Source organism: Hydra vulgaris, chromosome 08 (genome assembly GCF_038396675.1).
Source record: "Hydra vulgaris chromosome 08, alternate assembly HydraT2T_AEP".
Lineage (NCBI taxonomy): Eukaryota > Metazoa > Cnidaria > Hydrozoa > Anthoathecata > Hydridae > Hydra > Hydra vulgaris.
Window position 1 is genome coordinate 32212396 of NC_088927.1, and position 23767 is coordinate 32236162.

Here is a 23767-nt window from a genome sequence, read left to right on the forward strand (position 1 = left end):
AGTAAATTAATTTTTTAATTATTTTGCTTATTATTATAAAGCTTATTATTATATAAATATATAAGTATATAATTATATATATAGTTATATAAAGCTTATTATTATATTATTATTATAAAGCAATTCTAGTTATTTATTAAATACAAAAAAATAAATAAAAAACGAAGTACTTAAAAAAAATCCATTTAGGTTTTAGTTATGAATTCCATAACTAAAACCTAAATAGTTATGAATTCCATAACGTAAACCAAAAAGGAAGTATTTAATTAATTTTTCTTGCAATGAAAAACCTTCATGAGAAATAAGTAATTATAAAGCTATTTATCCTGGTTATATTTAATGGTTATTTGACAATTTTATATTTTTTAAATTTTTTTAACATTTTTTAAATTATTTTCAAAAACATTAATCTTGTTTATTTAAAATTTATTTGTTTTTTACTTTAATTTCTAATTTTCAATGATAAAAAATATAAATAATTACATATTTAGAACAATTAGAGGTGATGATGAAAAAGAGTAACTAAGTAAAACTTTCTTGTTAAAGGAGAAGACTTACAAGACCAGCAATTTTTTTGTGATTTTTTTCATTTTCTGTTCAACTAGGTTATCTAACTGCTTATCTATCACAATTTTGCTTTTTATTTTTATTTTTTGGAAACTGACCAGTTGATAATGCAGAATATCCTTGCATTAATTTTGCACCACTCTACAGTTTTGTTTATCTGTTTGTTTCTTTCGTCTCAGTTAAATTGCCTTACAGCTGCTTCAGATTTATTCTTTGGCTTTTTAATTACAGAATTTGCATTTGCTGCTACTCTTAAGCTAAATTTTAGTTTCATTTTTATATTACCTACGAACATTTTAAACTGTTTAAACTATTGCAACAATTACTGTACAATTAAAGTAATGTAAAAACACAAAAGCAATTTACTTATTTTTAAGCCTTTTTTTAAAGTTGCAAAACAAGAAGTAGCTGGTAAAAGAAATTGAACTGTTATAAGAAGTACTACTATATTTTAAAACAAACTTTAAAATATAAAGGGAAGAAAAAAATACAATATTAAAACAACTTCCGAAAAATGAGGTTCTTAATGCTTATTACAAAATGCATTATTTGGGTAAAATTTCATGATTTTTCTGATTATTTTAGAAAAACATTAAATAACTCCAAATTTCTTTCTATTATATATACCTATACTAGGCAGATAATAACATGCAAAATATCTCACTAATTGTGTTAATTGTTAAGGAGATATCAACAATAACAAGATTGTCTTTTTAAGGGCACCTTGCCCAAAATAAGTAAACAAAAAATAGAAATAACAGTTAATAGAAAAAAAGAAATAACGGAAATATAAAAAAATTATTAAAATATATTGGAATTAAAAAATATTTATTAATTTTGCTACCAATTATCCATATCTTTGCAAATTACTATAGCCAAAGAAAAAACAATCAAACGATTATATACTTAAACAAAATGAAAAAAAAATTATATCATCATTATAAACAAGAATAAAAAAAAAACCAAAGAACAAAAAAAAAAAAAAAATCAAAATAATATTAATAAGAAATTAAATAAAATAAAAATAATGACAAATAGAATTAAAAAACAACAACAACAAAAAAGTTAAAAAATATATACAAAAACAAAAAAGAAAATAAAAAGTAACAAAAAATAAAACAAAAAATAAAATAAAAAATGCATAAAAATAAAAAACATATAAAATATATAAATTAATAAAAAATGTATTAAAATAAATTTGTATTTACAACCTTAATAAAATAACCTATAAATACTGGAAAAAATCAAAGATTATATTTTGATTGCACTGTCTTTCTTTAAAACCTGATAGACAATAACAAAGTCCTGTCTCAGCATCACATGTAGTGTTTTCAGAGTTAGATGTATTATGCTCGCAAGCCTGAGAACAGTTGAAACCCCAAGAACCGGTTGTACAAACTGTATAAAACAAAAAAATGTTCACACCATTTAGTGCAAAAATTATTAAAAAAAAAAAAAATTTAATTAAAGAAAAGTTTTAAACATTTTTTCTTCAAAATCCTTCATTGTTACAAGTTAATATTTCAAAATTGACAGATGTTTCTCCATCTTCAGATGACTTTATTTTGTGACGATGTAAACAGACTCAATCTATTTACAGAGAAGCTAAGAAGTGGAAAAAAAAAGGAAGGATTTAAAGATAAATTTAAAGCAAAATTTATCATTTGCTCCTTAAAGGCAAATCCATGTCAGTCACAGAGAGATCTTGCAAGAAAATTTAAATGCAGCCAAACATTGATGGGAAAAGTATTTAGATCTCAAGAAAATAAAGCATAACATAAAAAGAAAAATCCAAAGGGATCTATTCATGGAGAAATTAAAGCAATTTGTCATTTAAAAAGGCTATATAAACTTTTAAACTGAGAAAACTTGCGCATAAATTGAAGACAATGAAACATATTGCAAAAAGGACTTTTCCCAATTGCCAGGCCAGCAATAATTTTATCAGTCGAAAGTTAGATGGGCCACAAAAAAATTCAAGTATATTTAAACCGAAAATTTGCACCCAAGGTCATTATACAGCAGGATTTGTATATAAAAGAATGCTAAAAGAAATGCCTTTTGCCATTTATTAAAAAAGCATGATATGCCCACAGTATCTTAGCCTGATATGGCCACAATCTACAACACCAAGAAGACTCTAGAATGGTATGAACAAAAAGGCACAGATTTTGGACCCAAAGAAGCAAATCATCTAAAGTGACCTGACCAACAATATATTGAAAGTTATTGGTCAATTATAAAAGGAATCTTGCTGAAAAGCAAGAAATTAGCTTCAAATAAAAAAGATTTTTACAAAAAATGGATAGCAGCTTCAAAAAAAGTATTTCAAAGCAAGATTCGGCAAGATGATGTCAAGTACTGAAAAAATTATTTTATTTAAGCGCCATATTAAAAATGGCAAAAAAATTATTGAAAAAAAAAATTATTCAAATACTTTCATTATGCCGTAAAATGACAAAAATCTGTTTCTAAGTATTTAACAATTAAACAGTGTTTAACTTAATTGCGTTCAGCGGATACCATCAGAAAAAAAGAAAGAAAAAGAAAAAAATACGAATCAAAAAAAGAATGAAACCATCACTATAAATAACAAACAAAAATATATATATAAAAAAAGATAATAACAAATAGAAGTATAACAAATTAAAAATGTTAATAAACAGAAATATGAAGAAGCAAAAAATAAAAATAATAATAAACAGATATATGAAGAAATAAAAATGTTAAAAAAAAAAGGAACATTAAAAAACAAAAACACTAATAAACAGGAATAAGAAATAACAAAAACAATAATGAACAGAATTATGATAAAACAAAAATACTAATAAACAGAAGTAAGAAACAAAAAACATAGAAATAATGATAATATAAAAAACTCTATATAAAATATAGAAATCAATGATTAATTTTTTTCAAATATATTTGTATTTAAATTTCACTTTAAAATGTTGACACTGTAAAATTTTTAAAGCTATACTTTCATTGCACTGTCTTCCTTTATAACCAGCGAGACATTCACATTGTCCTGTTTCAGCATGACATGTAGTGTTTTTAGAATTAGCTGCATTACACTCGCACGCCTGAGAACAGTTGAAACCCCAAGTACTGGTAGTGCAAACTGTATAATACAAAAAAATCGCTTAGACTGTTTAGTTCAAAAAAGTTGTTAACAGACAAAATTAATGAAGACATTTTTTGGCCAAAAAATATGTTTCTTTGCAAATTACCACATTTTTTGATTGTTATATTTTTAAACAAAAATATAACAATCAAAAAATCTCCATTGTAAAATAAAATTAAAAATATTAAATAAAAAAAGAATGATACTATCACTACAAATAACAAACAGAAATATGACAAAATAAATTAATAACAAACATAAATAAGACAAAACAAAGATATTGATTAACAGAAACATGGAAAAACAAAAACAATAATGAACAGAAAAATGAAGAAAAAAATAAATAAAATAATAATAAACAGAAATAAGAAACAAACAAAATATAATCAATCGAAAAATATGAAAAAAGTGTATAGAAAATATCAAAATCGATGAACCATTTCTATCAAATATATTTGCATTTAGAATTAGTGTAAAAGTTTAAAAGCTATACTTTGATTGCACTGTTTTCCTTTAGAACCAGCAAGACATTCACATTGCCCTGTTTCAGCATCACATATAGTGTTTTTAGAATTAGATGCATTACACTGGCAAGCCTGAGAACAGTTGAAACCCCAAGAACCGGTTGGACAAACTGTATAAATCAAAAAAAAAAATGTTCACACCATTTAGTTCAAGGTGTTTCTAAAACAAAATTTAAACAATAAAAAAGAATAAATAGAAAAATAACGTTACTTGAAGTACAAGATGGAAGCATATATCCAGGTTTACAAGTACATGTTCCAGATTTAGGATCGCAAGATTGAGTGTTATTAGGAAAGCAAGAACAATCTTCTCGGCAGTCTAATCCATGTTTCCATTGGTCACATACTAAAAAAAAAAAAAAATAAGTCATCTAGTTAATTAAATAAACTAAAGTATAACTAGTTTGTTAATCAGGAAACAAATTATTTAAAACTGTTTTAAACTAAATTTACATATTAAATAAGCAGTAACTGTAGTTTTAGTGACTGTAGTATTTGTTGCTGCACTACCAGTTGCTATAACAACAGTTGAAGTGCTGTTTATTACTTAACTTTTATTGTATTACAAATAATGTATGACTTATTAATGAAATACAAGTTAGTACTTTTTATATTACTACTAGTCCTTCATTTTTATTACTGTGAGTCCTTTAATGGTTGTACTCAGAATAGCATTAAAATTTTACAAGACTGTAAACAAAATAAAATACCCTCATAAAAAACAACCACACTACCTTCTCTAAAACTAAGGGAACATATGTTAAAGATAATAAAAACATTATTGTATGAAGTAAAACTTAGTGTAAGCAACTACATATGTTAGATAAATATATATTGAATTACCAATATAAGAGAGAAATTTTTTTCAAAAAGTAAAATTTCTTTAAAAGTAAAAGAATTTCAAGAGTATATACTTTTAGAAATGAGAATAAGATGGAACTTTATGACCATAGAAAAGGGGCTCAAACTTAGCAAATAATGCAGATCTAACTATGTTTACAATGCATTTTAGCACCTTGTCTCGAAGAGAAAGAGTATTATTAGAAGAATCAGCCCCAAAATGACAACAGTATTCCATAAAGGGACAATTAAGAGATTTGTAGAGGTAGAGAATGGAATTAGAAGTAAGAAAATGGCAAGCACGATAAAGAGAAGCAAACTTAGCAGATGCTATTTTAGCAATTGATTGTATATATGGTTTCCATGAAAGGTCAGTAGTAAATGATAATCCAAGCAAGCGTAAAGAAGAGGACTCAGTGAGAGGGTTGCCATTTATTAATATAGGAATGTCAACAATATGGCAATAGCTATTTGCAGTAAATAACTGAGTTTTGCTGGAGTTAAAATTCACAAGCCACTACAAGCCCTAAGCTGTTACAGAATAGATATTAGATTTAAGATTGACTGTCTGTTTTAAGGGATCGCAAAGAGCAGACATTTTGTCAAAACAAAGGTTTAAAGTTGAAGTTAAAGTTGAGTCACTACATAAGATTGTTAGGAAGATTATTAATGTAGGTAAGAAACAATACAAGTTTCTTTGGTCTTTTACCTTCGGTTTTATAACTGTAAACTAATCGACTTATAACCATTTGAACCTCTATTATTAATACAATTCTACTTTTAACATTTATCACTTTGTTGAGTTTCAGCATTATGATCATAAATAACTTTCGATTAAAAACAGGACTTATGTGTTATGTGCCATTCTGTCACCTTTCAGCTATAATTTTACTTTAAGTTTCTACTAAACAAGATTAATAGTGTTATAGGAAACACAATAGACTAATTATAAAAGTAAAAAAATCTTCCTTAATTAAAACCACAACTCAAAATTAAAATTTATGATTAAACTACAGTGCTGTTTTTTATACTGTTTTGTATCAATAGAAAAAAACAGTTAAAATAAGTCATACAAGTGATTACAAAACAAGAGTATACTTCACATTTCTAAGCAAATAGTATACTTAATAAAGGTTTTTTATTATATATTTCTATTATACTATTTATACTTTAATATGTGGCTGAGCGTAAAGTCCAGACTTTATGCTTAACCTCATTCATCGAATTCACGAAAATATTATTTGTGGACTGTCAAATATTCCTGCTTTAATTTTTTCTGTACTCAACTGGGGCATCTTCTCCTCTATATATCAAAAACATGATTCTTTTTTATCAATAGCCTTTACAAATTGCTTCATAAGGTATGCAGTGGATAAAAAATAATTGTCTCCCATTTAACTAAGGCATCGTTAATGACATACTTTTACCTAATGTCCATGTTTTCTTTCTTAGGTTATTCTTTTCTAAACCAGTGGCATGTTTTGTCTCTGCTATCCCAGAGGCACAAGAAGCAAGGATATTTGGTATAGCCATTTTGCTGTCCAAGAAGAAAGTTTACCATTTTAAGGTCCACACAAATCACCTATTGATGTTCATGATACTTTAGCTTTTCTAAGACCAAAGCAATGGTGTTATATTCTTCTTTCATTTTTGTTGAGTGAGCAATTGGCATTGAAACAAATTTGTTCCCATTGTGCAGAAGAAAAGATTTTAAACTTAGCTTTGAGCTGTCAATAAATACAGTGGTGGCACAAAGTCATGACCACAGTTAAAAAACAAGAGAATTTTATTCATTTTTGGCACAATATAAAATAAAACAGTACCACATTGAAATAAAAATGACTCCGCATTGTCAGTAATAAGCGCCACTAATAAAACATAAGAAATTCTGACTAAAAGACTAATATTTTGTATGCCCTCCATGCGCATCGAGCACGGCCTGTACACATCTTGGCATACACTGTACCAGCTTTTGGATGGTGTCAACAGGGATTGCTAGCCATGCAGCTTGCAAATGTTGCCACAAATCATCCAGATTGCTTGGTTTGGTTTTCAGTACCTTTCTGAAGAGCTCCTCCCACAAATTTTCAATGGTGTTCAGGTCAGAACTTTATGGAGGCCATTCAATAGTATTGGTATGAGCATGTTTGAGATATTCCATTACTTTCTTAGCTTTGTGGCAAGGAACATTGTCCTGTTGAAAGAAAAATGGTTTGTTTTTACCAAATAGTTTGTTTGCTGATGGTTTAATTTGTGTTTTAAATATTTCCAAATATTTATCCTGGTTTACTGTGCCCGTACAACGATATAAATGACCTACAACTGATCCTGACATGCAACCCCATACCACAAGAGAGCCTTCTCCATGCTTTACTGTGGGGGCTACACACAGAGGACTAAATCATTCAACAACTCTTCTCCTCACATAAGCTCTTTTAGCTCCACAGAAAACAGTAAAGGTACTTTCAACACTCCATAATACTTTATTCCATTGTGCGACAGTCCAGGTTTTGTGCATCTTCGCGAATGCTCTTCTTTTCACGATGTTATCAAGTCGCAATAAAGGCTTCTTTGCAGCAATTTTCCCATTCAAACCAGCTTGTTGCAGGCGTTTTCTAACTGTCCTTGCTGCCAGATGAACTTTGTGGCTTTTCCCCATGTAGCTTGCAAGATCTGAAGCCGTGGCGAAATGATTGGACAAACTTGCCTGAACCAAAAGTCGATTCTGCTTTGTGGTAGTTTTAGGAGGTCATCCAACACGCTGCCACTGTACCGGTGCCACAAGTCTGCCACTGTACCGGTGTCTTTCTCTTTTCTGGCTGTTCTGGTAACAGTTGACAGTCCAATTTTCATTTGCTCAGCAATATCTCTGTAAGAAATGCCTTGTTTAATCATAACAATGATCTTCAGTCTTTGTTCAGTTGATAGCTTCTGATACATGACATACACAATGTTCTGCAAAATTATAATACAAAAATAATATAATGTTTGTTTAATGAAAAAAAAAAACATGATTTCAATCATTATTTAACAACAACAAATGTTTAGAAACACAATAAAACTTAAAAAGTTCCAAAAAATTGTTAATTATAGCTAATTAAGATTGATTAATCCTAATTAGCACTGCTAATTATAATTATAATTAAATCTAATTAATTTATTCTCAATATTAGCTTCACATTTCGGTACGATATGTAGTCGAGGATAATACATTAATTTCAAGTAAATATCTACTAAAACAATGCTAGAAAAATCTTACTATGTTAGTTTTGTTAATGTTAACAATTTCTGATCAAATCAACACAGAACAGTAATCAACAAAAATTAAAGTAATTATAATAACAAAAATAATGATATTTGGTTGCTAATAACGCACCACATCGGTAACTAGATATTTAATAAGGTTTCCGAATAAAAATCGCTACAAAAATTAGTTATTATTGCCTAAGTACACTATTAGAGAGATGAAAAAATGCGTGCGGTCATGACTTTGTGCCACCACTGTAGATACCAATCATCTCGAAAATATTCAAAAAAAAATAAATAATTTTGATAAGATAATTTTGTGAAAAAGTACATGATCCTCTTCTTGAGAAAATAAGGATAGCAGATCCTTTTCTGGTGGCAGAAAGTAATTTTGGTTCCTTGTTCCAGTAAGTTTTTGTCCTTTAACCTGAAAACAAGTAACTCAGAAGCTTTTTTTGACAAGTTGAGATCTCTGGTGATGTCATTAAACTTATCATGGTTGAAACATTATGGAATTGATGACATCCCCTCATAATCACTGTCTTCATTCAGTAGTATCAGAAAGGTGAACAGAAGGACAATATTCATCTTCAAAGAGTTCTGGTAGCTGGAGAAACATTGGGATTGGTGCTTCCTCTGAGTGAAGAATCAGTCATCTTGAAAAGACTAAATCAGAATAAGTCCACTTGTTATGGTTGCTTTGATTGATTCCAATAATATTCACTAGGCAGGAATAACAGCCATTGAAATGGTTTTGGGGTTCTTTTTAAACTATTAGAACGCAGAATTTTATACTTTTATTTTTCTCGGTAGTCCACTGTTGTAAATATTCTGTACAAGTTTTACAGACCTGATGTGGAGCCCAGGTTTTATCTTGATCACCAAGACTAAAAACACTAAAGTATTCAAGATAACCCCTCTTTACAAGCCATTGACTGTTTTTCTGTTTCCTTTTAACATATATTCTCTGCATTTATAGCAAAACACATCAGGGCGATTCACACAATTTCTTCTACTTGAACTCATTTTATCTAGGTATAACAACTGAAATACAACAACAATCTAAAACACAGTACATTTTAGGTTAACTTAACAACAACACTTTCTGAAACAAAAATATCACACAACACCAACTTTATCTATTCCACATGGCAACATCTCACATACTAAACTTAACTGTAGTTGAAGTTTACTTCATTTACAGTATGGTATCCATACTGTAAACGAAGTGACTACCTTTTTTTTTTGCTTGTTAAACTCCACCTGGTAGATTTTTCTGTAACTAACTGACCGGTATTCTGAGAATATGACAAATACATAGATTACAGAAACCAAACCTAGTCTTTTTGCCGACATCAAACACTTTAAGGTCAACATAGCCAAATGCAATCACTAATTCCGACTGCTGCTTGTATATGTGAATTATATCTTTAAAAAATGGAGGTAGAACTGTAAACTTAATGCAAAACTTAATTCAAAATATTTATCTAAACACCTAGAGCTGATAAAGAAAAACTGCTTTTCATTTTTAATATCTGTTTTTCATTTCATTCAAACATAGAATTAAAAAAAATATATTCTTGGAATTTCAGAAAAAAATTTAGTGTGAAAATGCGTAATACCTTTAAAATAATATCTATGAAAAAAATTGGACAAACATAAATAAATCATTCTTGACCTGAATATTTTTTATTTTTCTCATATGTTTAAAATATACATATTATAACTTATTAACCTTCACTGCATCTTTCACCCTTCCATCCTGGCTGGACACAGTGGCAAGAACCAGATATATGGTGGCACTCACCACCATTACTGCAGTTACAGATTTTTGAACAATTAAGTCCATATCTTCCTTGGCTACACACTAAAATTTAAAAATAATACTCAAAATAAAAAATCGTTAATATAAAAAAGAAAAATACCTAGCAATCTTATGTAAGGCATTTAGGTTATACAAATGATTTTATTTCTTCATCCGGCTAATTGCCATACTGACACCCTTATAAATTTACAAGGATACATAAAACACTGTAAAAAATATAAACTGTTTACAAAGATGTCCATGGAATACATATGCAAAAAAAAAACCCCCAAAAAAACCCAGAAAAAAACTTAAACAAATTACAATTATTTCTTAAATATTCTGTTGAAGTATTTATTTAATAAAAGACAACATAACAATTAAAAGAATTAAAAATTAAAATAATAACAAACTTTTAAGTTAAAGTAATTATGTATATAATCTACCAAGTTTATATTTCATTTTTTATTAAAAATATTTATCATTTCATCATACTTTTTGCATCTGTTTAGATTTCTGACATTCTTTCTCTAATAAAATTTTAGCTTTACTTTTAAACTTCTGAAGCAAATGTTTTTTGCTAAAAGTTTTATTTTCTTGACAACTTGCCCTCCTATTAAAATTTCTTCAAGAAGAGTTTCTAATAAAATATTGCCAAACTCTTGTTGACCCGCATTCACAGTGCATATAAAATAAATTTCAAACTATTGCAACGAGGATATTCATTAGGGTAGAGTTATCTAAAATATCAAGTAAATAAAGTACTAAAGTTTGCACTTTTTTGCAATGTAGTCTTTCTTTATATGTAGCCATCTTTTTTATTAAATTGCGGACTTATTTTTTAGCATCTTAGTTCTATATTTAGCGTCTCTTTATGCTGGTAATAAAAAATGAGCTATTTTAAAAGCGATGAAAAAGAATGTTCTAGTCGCCATTATTTAAATTTTTCATACTATGACTGTAGTTTGAGGCCCAGTTATTATACTTATAAATCAGATCTTTTTTTGTTTTATTCAATAATTTGTATAGTATTAATGCAGTAAGGTTTCTGTATTCATACTTGTCCTTTTGCTTAGCAATGAAAAAAGGAGCTTTTTCAAAGTCATATATTTGCACTTCTTGTAAAATTTTATTTTTCCAATAAATAGGTAGGGTAGTGATAAGTTCACTCAGGTCTTCCTCAGATATGCCTGTTGTGCTATGATCAAAGAATTCCAGTTGTAAAGTTTTTGTAATATCTGCAACTAAAACAAAATTGTAATTAAGGTGTACTGGTATTGGAATTAAAAAATTAAAATTTTTTTTTTATAAGTTTATTAAAAAACAGAGGTTAATTTAAAATTTCTTCAACATCATAAATGGGAACATTATGCATATTTTTTATTTAAAACCAATTTATTAACAGCTGACCATAAAATGGCAGAAACTTATTTAGCTGAGTTAAATTTGTTTCAAAAATTTGTTTATTTTGGTTTGAACTTCTATGAGAACTTAATATATGAAGCATTGCTTCTTTCCAAGGTCTGCTTTGAGTATTATTATGAACTTTGGAGCCCCATAGCACTTGAATTGCTTTAAGTTTGTTAGTAAGATTTATCATTCCAGTTCTTCCCTTTTTAATACTCTGTTGTATGAATTCTTTAACTTTCAAATCTTGCTGTTCCATAAAAAGTTATTAATTTTAGCCTCTAATAGGTGCAACATGCCTTTTGTTGGCAAGAGTACAATGAAAGCTAAGTGTAATATCTGTGGAATTATCAAGCTAATTATCAGCTTATTAAAGCTGAAATTATTAAACTATTTATTACTATTTTTCTGCATTTAAAAGATAACTTAAATTTCTTCCAATCATTTTTCTGATTTTAAGAGATAACTTAAATTTCTTCCAATCATTTTTCTGATTTTAAGAGATAACTTAAATTTCTTCCAATCATTTTTCTGATTTTAAGAGATAACTTAAATTTCTTCCAATCATTTTTCTGATTTTAAGAGATAACTTAAATTTCTTTTAATCATTTTTCTGATTTTAAGAGATAACTTAAATTTCTTTTAATCATTTAAACTCTTTTCCATTTCATTACCTTTTTCTTTCCAGTGACTTTTGTACGAAAAATTTTCTGAGTAAAAAAATCTATACCTAAGCTTTTAAAAGAACTTTTTGTATGTCAAAAAATCTTTAAGTTGATTTTCACCTGGCCGAAAATCTCAAAAGATTAAAAGGTAAGGGATATTTTCACTGGTGATTGTTTAAATAAATAGAAAAAGACAACTTTAATTGTAATATGTTTAAAGATAATATTAGTCTATACAAATAGAGACTAATACTGTGTGTGTGCATATATATATATATATATATATATATATATATATATATATATACACACACATCAGAATGCACTTTTTTGAGTGTAATACGTGTAATATGCAACTCATCATATTTAGAGATTTTTTTCATCGAGACTGAGTGTTTTTATTTACTTTCATCAGTAAAAAAAGACAATACATCTTATCTTTTATGCTTAAACCAAATGAAAATATATATTTCTTGCACTCTTGCAAAAAAAAGTAGATATTTCACAATCAGTTTATCAATAGAAAGTTGTCTTTTTGCCGTAGATTGTATTGATATATTTTTAATACCTGTAGCATCTCGGTTACTTCTTGAAATCCTGAAAATGATTCTTTTATGTTAACTTTTCATAGTAGCCTCCTCTTTAGATAGTAGCCTTCTTGACTGTAGCGGCTTACTCAACCTTGGGAAGGTGAATACCCTGAAGCAAAACTCTACAATGACATAAAAAACTCATGTCAGATTACACAAACTGTTGTAAAATTATTTCCCATCTAAAAAGAGGAATTTGAAAAGCTCTAATATTGGGTCAAGGCTGAGGCTCCTTGGACATTATGGCCCCAAGGCAGTGTTTTCCTCTGCCTTCCCATAGTTACGCCTCTGGATGAGAGCATCATTGATAAATAAAATTGAATCTCTGCCTAAAAAACTGGACATATTTCTGTTTAAAATATTTTTTTGATATACTTCGTAAAAAAAAATCAACATTTAAAAGCTTGATGACCAACAAGTTAAATTCTCATTTCCTAATCTTATATTTTATTTGTTAAAATATTTAAGCAATTTTAATTGTCTGATGAGACTGTTTAGCAAATAGTTTTTAATCATTTGACCTGACAGTATTATGTATAGAAATATTAAACTTGTGGTTTGCAAACCTTTCTGCTGCCGAGTTCAAACTCTAATTGATCTATAATACTATGATCCACAAACTTGTAATTGTCAGCATCATCAACTCCAGTATCATCAATCGCAGTGTTAATCTCAGTTTGCTTAATTTAATATCATTTTGAAATGGATTTCATTTATTTTAGGATGAATTTGAAAAAGTAACCTGGCAACACAAGCAACAAAACCAGCCATTTGACAACTATCCCAGATGTCACCTGTTAATATAACAGTTTTTCTAAGGTAATTTGTGATAAGTTTAGGATTAGTTTTTTTTATCTCTTCAACTACCTTAAGAGAAATATTATAGACAAAAGATTCCTCATATGGTAAATGAATTTATGGTGCTCTAAAAGTCTTTTTACCCAGTTATCAGGTTATTATATTGAAAGACATTACATATTTAGTTAGATCCATAATATTGTCATTTAAGCACAAACGATCTTCATTATCAAGACTTATATCACCATAAGCCATTTTCAAAGCTATAAAAGTGACTCATGCAATACTTTATATCAGGTAACTGCAGGTAATCTATCATTTTTCTATTTTTACAAGCTCAGAATCGATTTCTGTTAGGCAATGAAAAAAGTTTAAAACTGAAATGTTAATTTTTTCAGTGTCACCAAATTTGAAAATTTTAGGCGGAAACTTGTTGTTTTTCAAGTTATGTTGAATTTCATCAATCTCTTGAGCATATAGTTTAAAACTTAAATTTGTTGATAAAGCATTGTTTACTCTTTTGCTGCACAATTCTAATCCTTTTTTTCTTTGGTATACCTTTCAGACATTTCAACGCAAAAAATCTAAAATAAAACTTTATAGTAAACAATATCATTAAATTATATTAGATTAAATTATATATATATATATATATATATATATATATATATATATATATATATATATATATATATATATATATATAAATTGAATTATTAATTTAATAATCTTGGCTTATATACATATATAGTCTCGTAGGATAACAAAACAAAATTAATAAATGTGTATTCAAAAAAAAAAAAACCATATTTTTGTAAAAATACAAAATGTTTTTCAATTTAAATTCATATAGCCAAATGCGAAGTGCGTACCTTGAGTTTAAAAAACACTATTAAGCAGCCTGCAATACTAATTGCCACCTAGACATGATTTTTAACACTCAAAACCAAAAGAATTTTGCTTTAAAATGTCTATATACAAATTGGCATTCATTGTTGATTCAATGAAAGTCATTATGCCAGCTCATCAACACGCCATATTACCCACATCATGAAGTTTCCACCACCATGTTTTACTGTTCCTCTCATGCAACCCAATTTGTATGCCTTGCCTTGTTTTTGCCAAACTTTTTGCTGTCCATCCAATGAGATTAGGTTAAATTTGGATTCAGCAGTACAAATTACTGTCTTCCAGTATTCAATTGTCTTATCAATAATAATCTTTGTTTCATGTCTTTGAGTCAAATAGGGTTTTTTGTGACATACTCTACCATGAAATCCATGCTCTCGGATTCTGTTTCAGATAGTTTGAGCTGAAATCATGATTTTATAGTCATCTTTAACTTTGTCTGCAACCTTTTAAGCAGCTTCAAATCCTTTTTGCTTGCTATATGTTAGTATATATTACATTTTATACTCCTGTTTTAACAAAAAGTTATCAGCTGATCTTGAAACAAGTCTTGACAATCGATCTTGAATCTGATCTTACTTCTGTAACAGATTAGGACTTGCAGTAGCTTGTGAATTTCAGCTCCAAAAAAACTCAAACAAAAAGAAAACAATAATTGCAATACTGTCGACATACTTATATTAATGAATGGCAACTCTCTCACTCAGTCCGCTTCTTTATATCTTTTTAGATTATTGCTACCTACTGATTTATCATGGAAACCATATATACAACTGATTGTTAAATCAGCATCTGATTTAGCAATCAATTAAACTAAATATACTTTTCTTAATCGTGCTTGTCATTTTCTTACTTCTGATTCCATTCTTCAACTCTACATATCTCTTATTTGCCCCTGTATTAAATACTGTTGTCATATTTGAACTGGTTCTTTTAATGATTTTCTTTCTCTTTTAGACAAGGTCAAAACATACATTGTAAATATAGTTGGATCCAATCTGCCAAGCTTGAGCCTCTCTCACATTTTTGTAAACTTGCATTTCGCTTGCTGAAGAAGCTATCATCTCTAGTTCCATCAACTAAAACTCACTCTCGCTTAAATTGTCATTCAGCAAAGTCTCATTCTTAAATTGTATCTGTCCCTGCATGCTCTAAAAGCTTTTATTTACATAATATTTCCCCTCGCACTTTAACCTTTTTGAAATCTTTTCCATCTTCATTTTTTCTTGCCTCATACAACCTACAATTTTTCAAATCTTCTGTCAACCGTTTCCTTGATCCTTAACTCTATTCTTTTTTTTCCTAGTAATTCCGAACTTAATATTGGTTGCTTGCAGCCTTGTAAATATATATATATATATATATATATATATATATATATATATATATATATATATATATATATATATATATATATATATATATATATATATATATATATATATATATATACATGGTCCTTGAAACATGTATTTTTGATCATTTGTGTGGGAATCTCCATAAATGTGTTTTATTTATAACAATACTGAAATAAAAAATATTTTGAGAGGTTTAAAAAATAATCAAAAGATTTTAAAAAACACGAAGAAAAAAAATTATAATAAAATTTTTTTTTGTAAAAATGTATATTTTTCATTTTTAGTTAAAAAAAATGTCATTTTCTAGACAGGGAAATCTGAAATAAATTTTTTTTATAAAATTATGACTTCTTAAATTTTTATAAATTTTTTTTTCTATAGAGACCCAACATAATATACTTTTAAAGAACTCTTTTTTTTGAGAATATTAGAGACTGATCTTATGATTACGAGTCTTGAGCTACCCCTAAAAACTTTATTTTACAAAATTTTTTAATTTCAATATTCTTTTATTATTTAGAAAATATTTACGGTGGTTCCCATACAACAAAAATACATGATTTAAGGACCATGCTAACATATATATCCTCTGGATATATTTACATTTGAGTTACAGGTGATTTCAAAAAAATTTATTTCAAATTACCTGTACACATTGCCGTAAGGGTAACTGCCTTAACAAAAATTGTTTTTCCCACTAGGTACACTAGGTTACACCGAGTACACCGGGTTTTTTCTTGAGACAGTTTTTATTTCTCATTTGAGTCGTCCGCTATGATAATCAGTAGTCCAGTGTAAAAGCTTTTCTTTGTATTTTTCCTCGGGTGAAAAAAACGAAGAAAAAAATTTAAACATCTGACTACTAAAATACGTCTAATAAGAAACGGTTTATTTAAAAGTAAATTAATTAACTAAATTAAAGATGTGTTGTCATTTCTTTTGTAGTCGATATCGGTATTGTATTGTTTGTTTTTGTCAACCTTTACAAAGGTTTCATTACGTGAAGCAAAAATGTTGAAAGCCAAAACTGCAAAGAAACCTTTTATATATAAAAAATCATTTTATTATTCCCTCTAAATCTTTAACTAAATTTAATTTAGTTAAATATTTAAAACATTTTTTTAATGTTTTGAACATTTTTTTCATTATACTTAGACTTTTTTTTTTTTGGAAAAAAAGAATTTCCTTGTGCATCATTGCATTCTAATAATGATTTCTCACGTGCATATTAATATTTTTTATTTTGTTAATTTTGTTTGACAAAGTTAAAAAAAAAATTATTTTATTGAATTACTTTATTAGTAGTATACACTTTGTTTAACTCAATGTTAAACAAAGTGTATACTACTTTAACTGCTTTTTAAATTTTTTTCTAAATAATCGCAAGGAATAAAATCTAAATTATTAGGTAACCAAAAAATTGTGCGGTTTTTGGTAATTGAATTGTTTTTAGCATTTTTTACAACACCCACATCGCACAAGGCAAGTAGCTTTGTTGCGTAATAGAACACGTGTCACGCGCAGTTGCTGCATATATAGTGTAGGCTTGTAACGAGCTTACAGGAAAGGTTTTGTGTAAAGAAAGGATGGCAACCCAACCAACGATTATTCGATCTTGCTTACTTTACGAGTTCAAACTTGGAAGGAATGCAACACAAGCGGCCAAAAACATCTGCACAGCATTTGGAGAAGGTACAGTAAGTGAACGCACAGCACAGAAGTGGTTTCAGCGATTCTCTTCGGGAGAGGAGTCCATCGAAGACCTGCCGCGTTCTGGACGCCCATTGTTGGTTGATGAGGATGAACTGAAGGACGCTGTCGAGTCTGACTCCAGCCAAACTTGCCAAGAACTTGCAGTGAGGTTTGCTGTGAGTGTTGAAACCATCCGCCTGCATCTGCATGCGATTGGGAAAGCGTGGAAGCTGAGTCGGTGGGTTCCGCACAAATTGTCGATCGACAACAAGAAGCAATGGCTTACGATCTGCACATCACTCTTATCATGCCACAATGTTGAGCCTTTTCTTGATCGTTTATTGACATGCGACGAAAAATGGATTGTGTACAACAATACCAAGCGTTGCTACCATTGGTTGTCCCCCGATGACCCCATCCCAAAGACACCCAAGCCCAATCTCCACGAGCGGAAGGTTTTGCTCTGCATTTGGTGGACTACAGCTGGTGTGGTGCATTACGAGCTGCTCCCAACAGGCCAAACCATTACTGGAGTGGTCTACTCAGCACAGCTGCAACAAGTTCACGACCTGTTGCTTGTAAAGCAGCCTGCACTGGTGCACAGGAGAGGAGTTCTGCTTCTCCACGACAACGCAAGACCGCACACCGCTCGCGTGACTCAGGTCAAGCTCCAAAGCCTTGGTTGGGAGAGTTTGCCTCATCCACCATACTCGCCAGACCTCTCCCCTACTGATTTCCATTTTTTCCTTTCCCTGGGAAATCATTTAAAAGGACAGCAGTTCCGTGACCAGGACGCGGTTGAAATGGAGTTGAAAGCTTTTATAGACTCAAAGGACCGAGAATTTTTTAGAAGTGGAACAAATAAGCTTGTTTTACGTTGGGAAAAGGTTTTAGATGCTAATGGTGACTATTTTGATGAATAAATGTACTTACTTTTGTCGTTTTGTGTGTTTTTATTATATACGGAAAAACCGCACGAACTTTTTTGGTTACCTGATATTTTAAAATTTCAGTTGCCTTGGTAAAAACGAGTTGATCTGTGCTACCGGACGACCATGACAGTACACCCCTGAGATATATTAGGGTAGATTATCATTGAACTTTTTTCATTCAAATTTGTTTGGATAGCAAAATAATGTTGCTCTAACATCTAAATATCATTAAAATAAAATAAAAAACTAAAATTATTTTTTCTTTCCTTTGCCACTGTCTAATTGAAAATAAGCCATTTTTGATATTACAATAAATGATATATAAAAGTTTCTGCTCTACAAAAAATGCAATAATTACGTTTTTTTTCTGGTCAAACTTTTAAGATTGCTATAAAACTCGAAATTTTATGCAGTAGCGCGATTACGTTAGCACTAGAAGAATTTCTTATGAGTAATACAAATTTTTTTAAATGCCATTTTATATGTACTTTTTCTAGTACTTATTTAAAGCAGTTCTATGAAAAAAAGAGTTTATTGATCAATTAATCCTACATATTTCACTTATTTTTTGAAATAAAGTGTGGAATATCCTTTCTAGATAAAAGTTTTGCTCTAATGTATCCATCTCTTCTCATTTTTTCAGATACAGATGCGGCTGCTTTTGTAACCATTTGAACATATCTTTCTATAATTTGAGAATGGCATGGAAAATCAGTTTTTGTATATTTTGTACTGCATTTTCAATGAAACCATCATTTAACTCTTTTAACATAGGTGGTGAAGTCCTTGAGTGTTCCTGCCAATTTACAAGACTAAAGTAATCAACTGCATCAAAGTTTAGAAAAGGAATTTTGAATATTCTTACTTCTGTAGAATTTGAAACCGTGCATCGCCTCACAAATCTAATTCTTCTAGCCTCTTATTTCTTTTCGTTCATCCATCAACATTGATGTAAAAATATTTTCTGGGTCACCATAATATGCATTTCTTTGAATGCATTTATCAACTATAAGTCGATAGCTTTCAGAAAAAAAGCGAGAGAATTGAATTATGCGCCACAAGTGTTTTGCCCCTATGTAATGAGGCTCCAGTTTTATAAAGAACCAGAAAAGTGTATAACCTTGAAGAATGTAATCAGTAAGTATTACAAGCTCAATAAAAGGAGGAGTGCTTACAACATACAAATGATGGATTTGATTTGCTATTGACAGCCATTGAGAATGAACCAATGGGTCTGGCTTTTTTTTTAGACTTTCTTTCACCTCACCTATTTCTATTGACTTGCACATGTTATAAAGATACTGTTGATCTTTGCTAATATAATTTGTCAAAATCTCATGTAGAACGTTTGTTAAGTTATTCTGTCTGACATTAAATTTGAAAATTTGAAACTTGTGACAATTTGCAAATGCTTTCCCAATGTTGCCACTAAATGCAGTAGGTCCTGAAGTGGTGCCATCTAAATGCAATACTAAATTTCTCAATGGTAGTTCATTAAAATGAAACATACACACTAACCATTGAACTGGATAGCCCAAATGCAGTTCCAGCAACCTTATAACACCATTGTTTACACCAGTATTTACATTAGCTCCATCAGAGCCAATAGCTAACACATTATCAAGTGATATTTTGTTTTTATCAAAAAAATCTATAACAGCATTCTTGATATTTGTTGATGATGAACTTGACGGAGAAATATGACCGAGAAAAATTGAAGGAGGTTCTTCAATCAATGTGATATGTAACTCAGTAATTATGTCTTTACTGCTAGTTGTTAATGCACAAAACAAAATTCTAAAAATAGATTTAAATTCAATAAATCATATACAAAACTTCATTTATTTGATATATATGTGGATATTAGTAATCTATATATATTAATAATACAACAGTCTTTACATACTAATATATACTAATCTTTATATACTCATTAATAGTAAATTTTTCAACAATTTTTTTTTAAATAAATAAATAAAAATAATTTAGAAAAATGTTAGAATCACTTTATAATTTATATAGTAATAAATAGTAAATTACTATGTAAATTAAAATGATAAGAAAAGCCTTAAAATGCCTAAAATAAATAAATAATAATAATTTAAAAAAGCGCTAGTTTAAATCACTGAATAGTTAATTAGTTTATAATTTAATACTGGTTTATAAATCCAGACAGTTTTATTTCAGAAAAAAATGAAAAAATTATGACCAAATATCAATACCTAAATACCAATAAAAAGCCTAAAAATGCCCAATATAAGTCCCCCAATGGAAAAAGAATGCCAAAAAAACATGATTACTATTCTATTTTTGTTATATCATTTAATGGTAACAATTTATCACAATTGAAAATAAAATTTAATAATTTTAGAACAAATACTACTTAGTAATTTAATAGCAATAAAAAGCCTAAAAATGCACAAATATGGTAAAATAAGGTCTTTTAACAACAAATGAAGATAAAAAAAAGTTAGCTTTTTTTTTTCTCATTTAACTTTTATCGTTCATGAGAAACAATTTACACTACTCAAGGTTAAATTTTATAACTAAATTACCATGTAATTAAATAATGATAAAAAGTATAAAAATATACAAATATGGTGATTTAAGGCCCTGGTGGCAAAGGAAGAGATTAAAAAAATAAAATTTTTTTTTTCTAATCTACATCATATTATTCAGGAGCAACTAATTATCACTATCCAAAGTCAAAATTTTTTCAATGATCTACCTTTATTTGTTAAATATTGTTTAATCGTTTATATTTTTTAAGATCTTAATAATATTATGTGAGATTAAACTTTTTTGAGTAAGGTACTTTTTTTTTCAACAATCTGGATGATGGATTTACTCTTTATAAATTTATTAATTGTGTTCTAAACTTATATTCTTTTACTTCTACAATTTTTTACTTATTTTAGACTACTAACAGATTATTTTGAATATCTATATTTTTTATGGTTTTATAATTAGGTTTCTTAATGGATTTGTTTAGCATATATAAAACCATTGATTAAAAAAAGTTGAGTAAACTTTTATTTTTAAAAACTTAGGCTGATGTTAGTTGTTAAGGGATGTTATTAGTAAATATTAAAAACTATGGTTAAACAGAATTTTATATGAATGCTTTTTGTTGTTGGTTGAATTTTTTTTTATTTCAATTAAAAAATTTGCCATCTTTTGTTATATATTTACATTAAATTATCGTTATATATATAGTGAGAAAACTTTTGTGCATTATTTATGCAACTTTAAGTTGTTTGCTTTTTTGGACAGCTATTTATTCTATACTTTGGACTGTTGTTCTATTGTAAGCAATACAGTCTACATTCTAAGTTTTACTGAGAAAAATAAAGCAGGCTATTATTTTTTATATATTCTATTATTTTTTATATATTCTGTCTTTTTAAATTGTTCTTTTTAAGTAAGTTTGAGTAATTACTAGGTCATATTTGACTATTTAAACTTCTTAACACATTGTTTTAAGTAATTTTTTTGCCATCATGCTATGTAATGTGTTTGTTTATTAAAAAATTTTTATTGCTGCTTAGTTAATCAAAAAGTTTTTATAAGCATGTATTTGTCTATTATGTGAAAGTGTATATTTTGCTTTAAAGCTTTGTGAAAAATCTTAAAAGCATATATAGGTATATCGATCTTTATCATTTCGTTACAACTTTAAAAAGCATAGCATATTTATATTTAAGTGTCATAATTTTTTCAAATTATTATCTAATTAAATAATGCACTACTTATAAAAAAAGAGCTAGGCAAAAGGGTGTGCAATTTAACTCATTGAAGGGGTCATAATGGGAGAGTCAAAATTTTATAAAAGCTTTAAATTTCGAAAAACACTGGGAGAAATCTATGTTGGAGATATTTATGCTATTAATGTGTTTACATTGGTAAATCTGCACATATAATACAGTAAAGAGACAATTTTCTCCAATAAATACACAAATGTTACATTCAAACTTTTTCTTTTGAAATTAATAAATAGGGTGAGGCTTCTAATTAGCTCTAAGAATGCAAAAAAAAAAAAAAAAAAATTAAGATGCTTCCTCTCTCCCCATGTTAATTATTAGAAGTTTACAACAAAAAGTTGTAAGTATGGAACATAAATTGTTAACCCATAGCCAAGGTCTTTAAATATATTATTTTTCAACTGTTTACCAAAAATAATTGAGGTAAAAAAACCACATAAAAAATTAGTATAGAAATGGTCGCCAGGGAACATATTTACAATGACCCGTATTATTCATCTAATATATATAAATCAATGAAATCTATTATTCAGTTCACTATTGCTAAGTTGTTTAATAGATATTATTATAAATTATGTCAAGTACTTTATATTAAAATTTGGGTACCATGCTTGCATGGTCTTCAAAAAGTTTTTCAATCTAAAACTAAATAAACTGTAGTTTTAAATTGAACACTAATAAACCAGACTGGAGAAAGTTTAAAAAATTAAAAATGATTTTCCTTAAAATAGTAGGTTTTCTGTCCAAACAATGTTTGTACACTCCTTTAATGCTTGCCCTATTTAAGTCAGTTGATGTATGTACACTCCAATGCAGTTATCTATAAATAAATTAGGGTTAGATTTTAAGATTATTAGGAACCTGAGCTCTGAAACCTAAGATTTTTTTTATTATTGTTTTATAAGTGATTGTTACTAATCTTCAACATTCAACATGCATATAAAAAAGTTTAACTTCTTAGGATTGCTTTAAAGCTATTTGATTCTAAAAGGGTTCATAAAATGTAGACTATTAAGCAGTGAAGAATATCTAGACCAGAATATCTGGATGGAATAAAAGACTCTAAAAAATGATAAAAAAATTAAAAATTTGATAGGGTAATGATTAATTCATTTAATTAAAAAAAAAATAATAATTTAAAACAACAAATAAATAAAATATTATAATAGAATAAAAAATAGTTAAAAATACTACAAACATTTTTATTGAAAAAACTATTTATTTATGGTTTAACCCTAACCCTGGAGAGATAAAAATGGTGCTCTCAATATTTTATTAACTAGTTCCAATCAGCTAGAGATTTTGCAAAAAGTCAGATAAAAATTGAGATAAAAACAGTTTTATAAATTTAATTTTTTTGATCAAGTAAATTTTTTTTTTAAATGTACATACTTTTGCTGCATGTATCACCTTGCCAACCTTCAGTACAATTACATTTTCCAGTGATGTGATGGCAAACACTACGATCAGCACAAGAGCAGCTTGATAAACATTTATCACCAAATCTACCAGAAACACATTCTAAAGATTTATTAATATTATATTCAAAA

At 28.2% G+C, this 23767-nt stretch overlaps 1 protein-coding gene across 4 annotated transcripts in view; it reads right to left on the reverse strand.

Moving 5' to 3' along the window:
* LOC136083760 (multiple epidermal growth factor-like domains protein 10) overlaps positions 1–23767 on the reverse strand; it is a 148099-nt gene that overhangs the window by 9051 nt on the left and 115281 nt on the right. For 3 of the 4 annotated variants that reach the window (XM_065803436.1, XM_065803435.1, XM_065803434.1), the window contains exons 13-17: positions 23610–23738; positions 10037–10168; positions 4427–4561; positions 4185–4325; positions 3548–3688 (exon numbers count right to left, since the gene is read on the reverse strand). In XM_065803436.1, coding sequence (XP_065659508.1) covers positions 3548–3688; positions 4185–4325; positions 4427–4561; positions 10037–10168; positions 23610–23738 — 678 coding nt within the window. Of the gene's footprint in view, positions 1–1792; positions 1966–3547; positions 3689–4184; positions 4326–4426; positions 4562–10036; positions 10169–23609; positions 23739–23767 lie in introns of those variants that run through there. The other variant, XM_065803437.1, reaches the window with a different exon arrangement.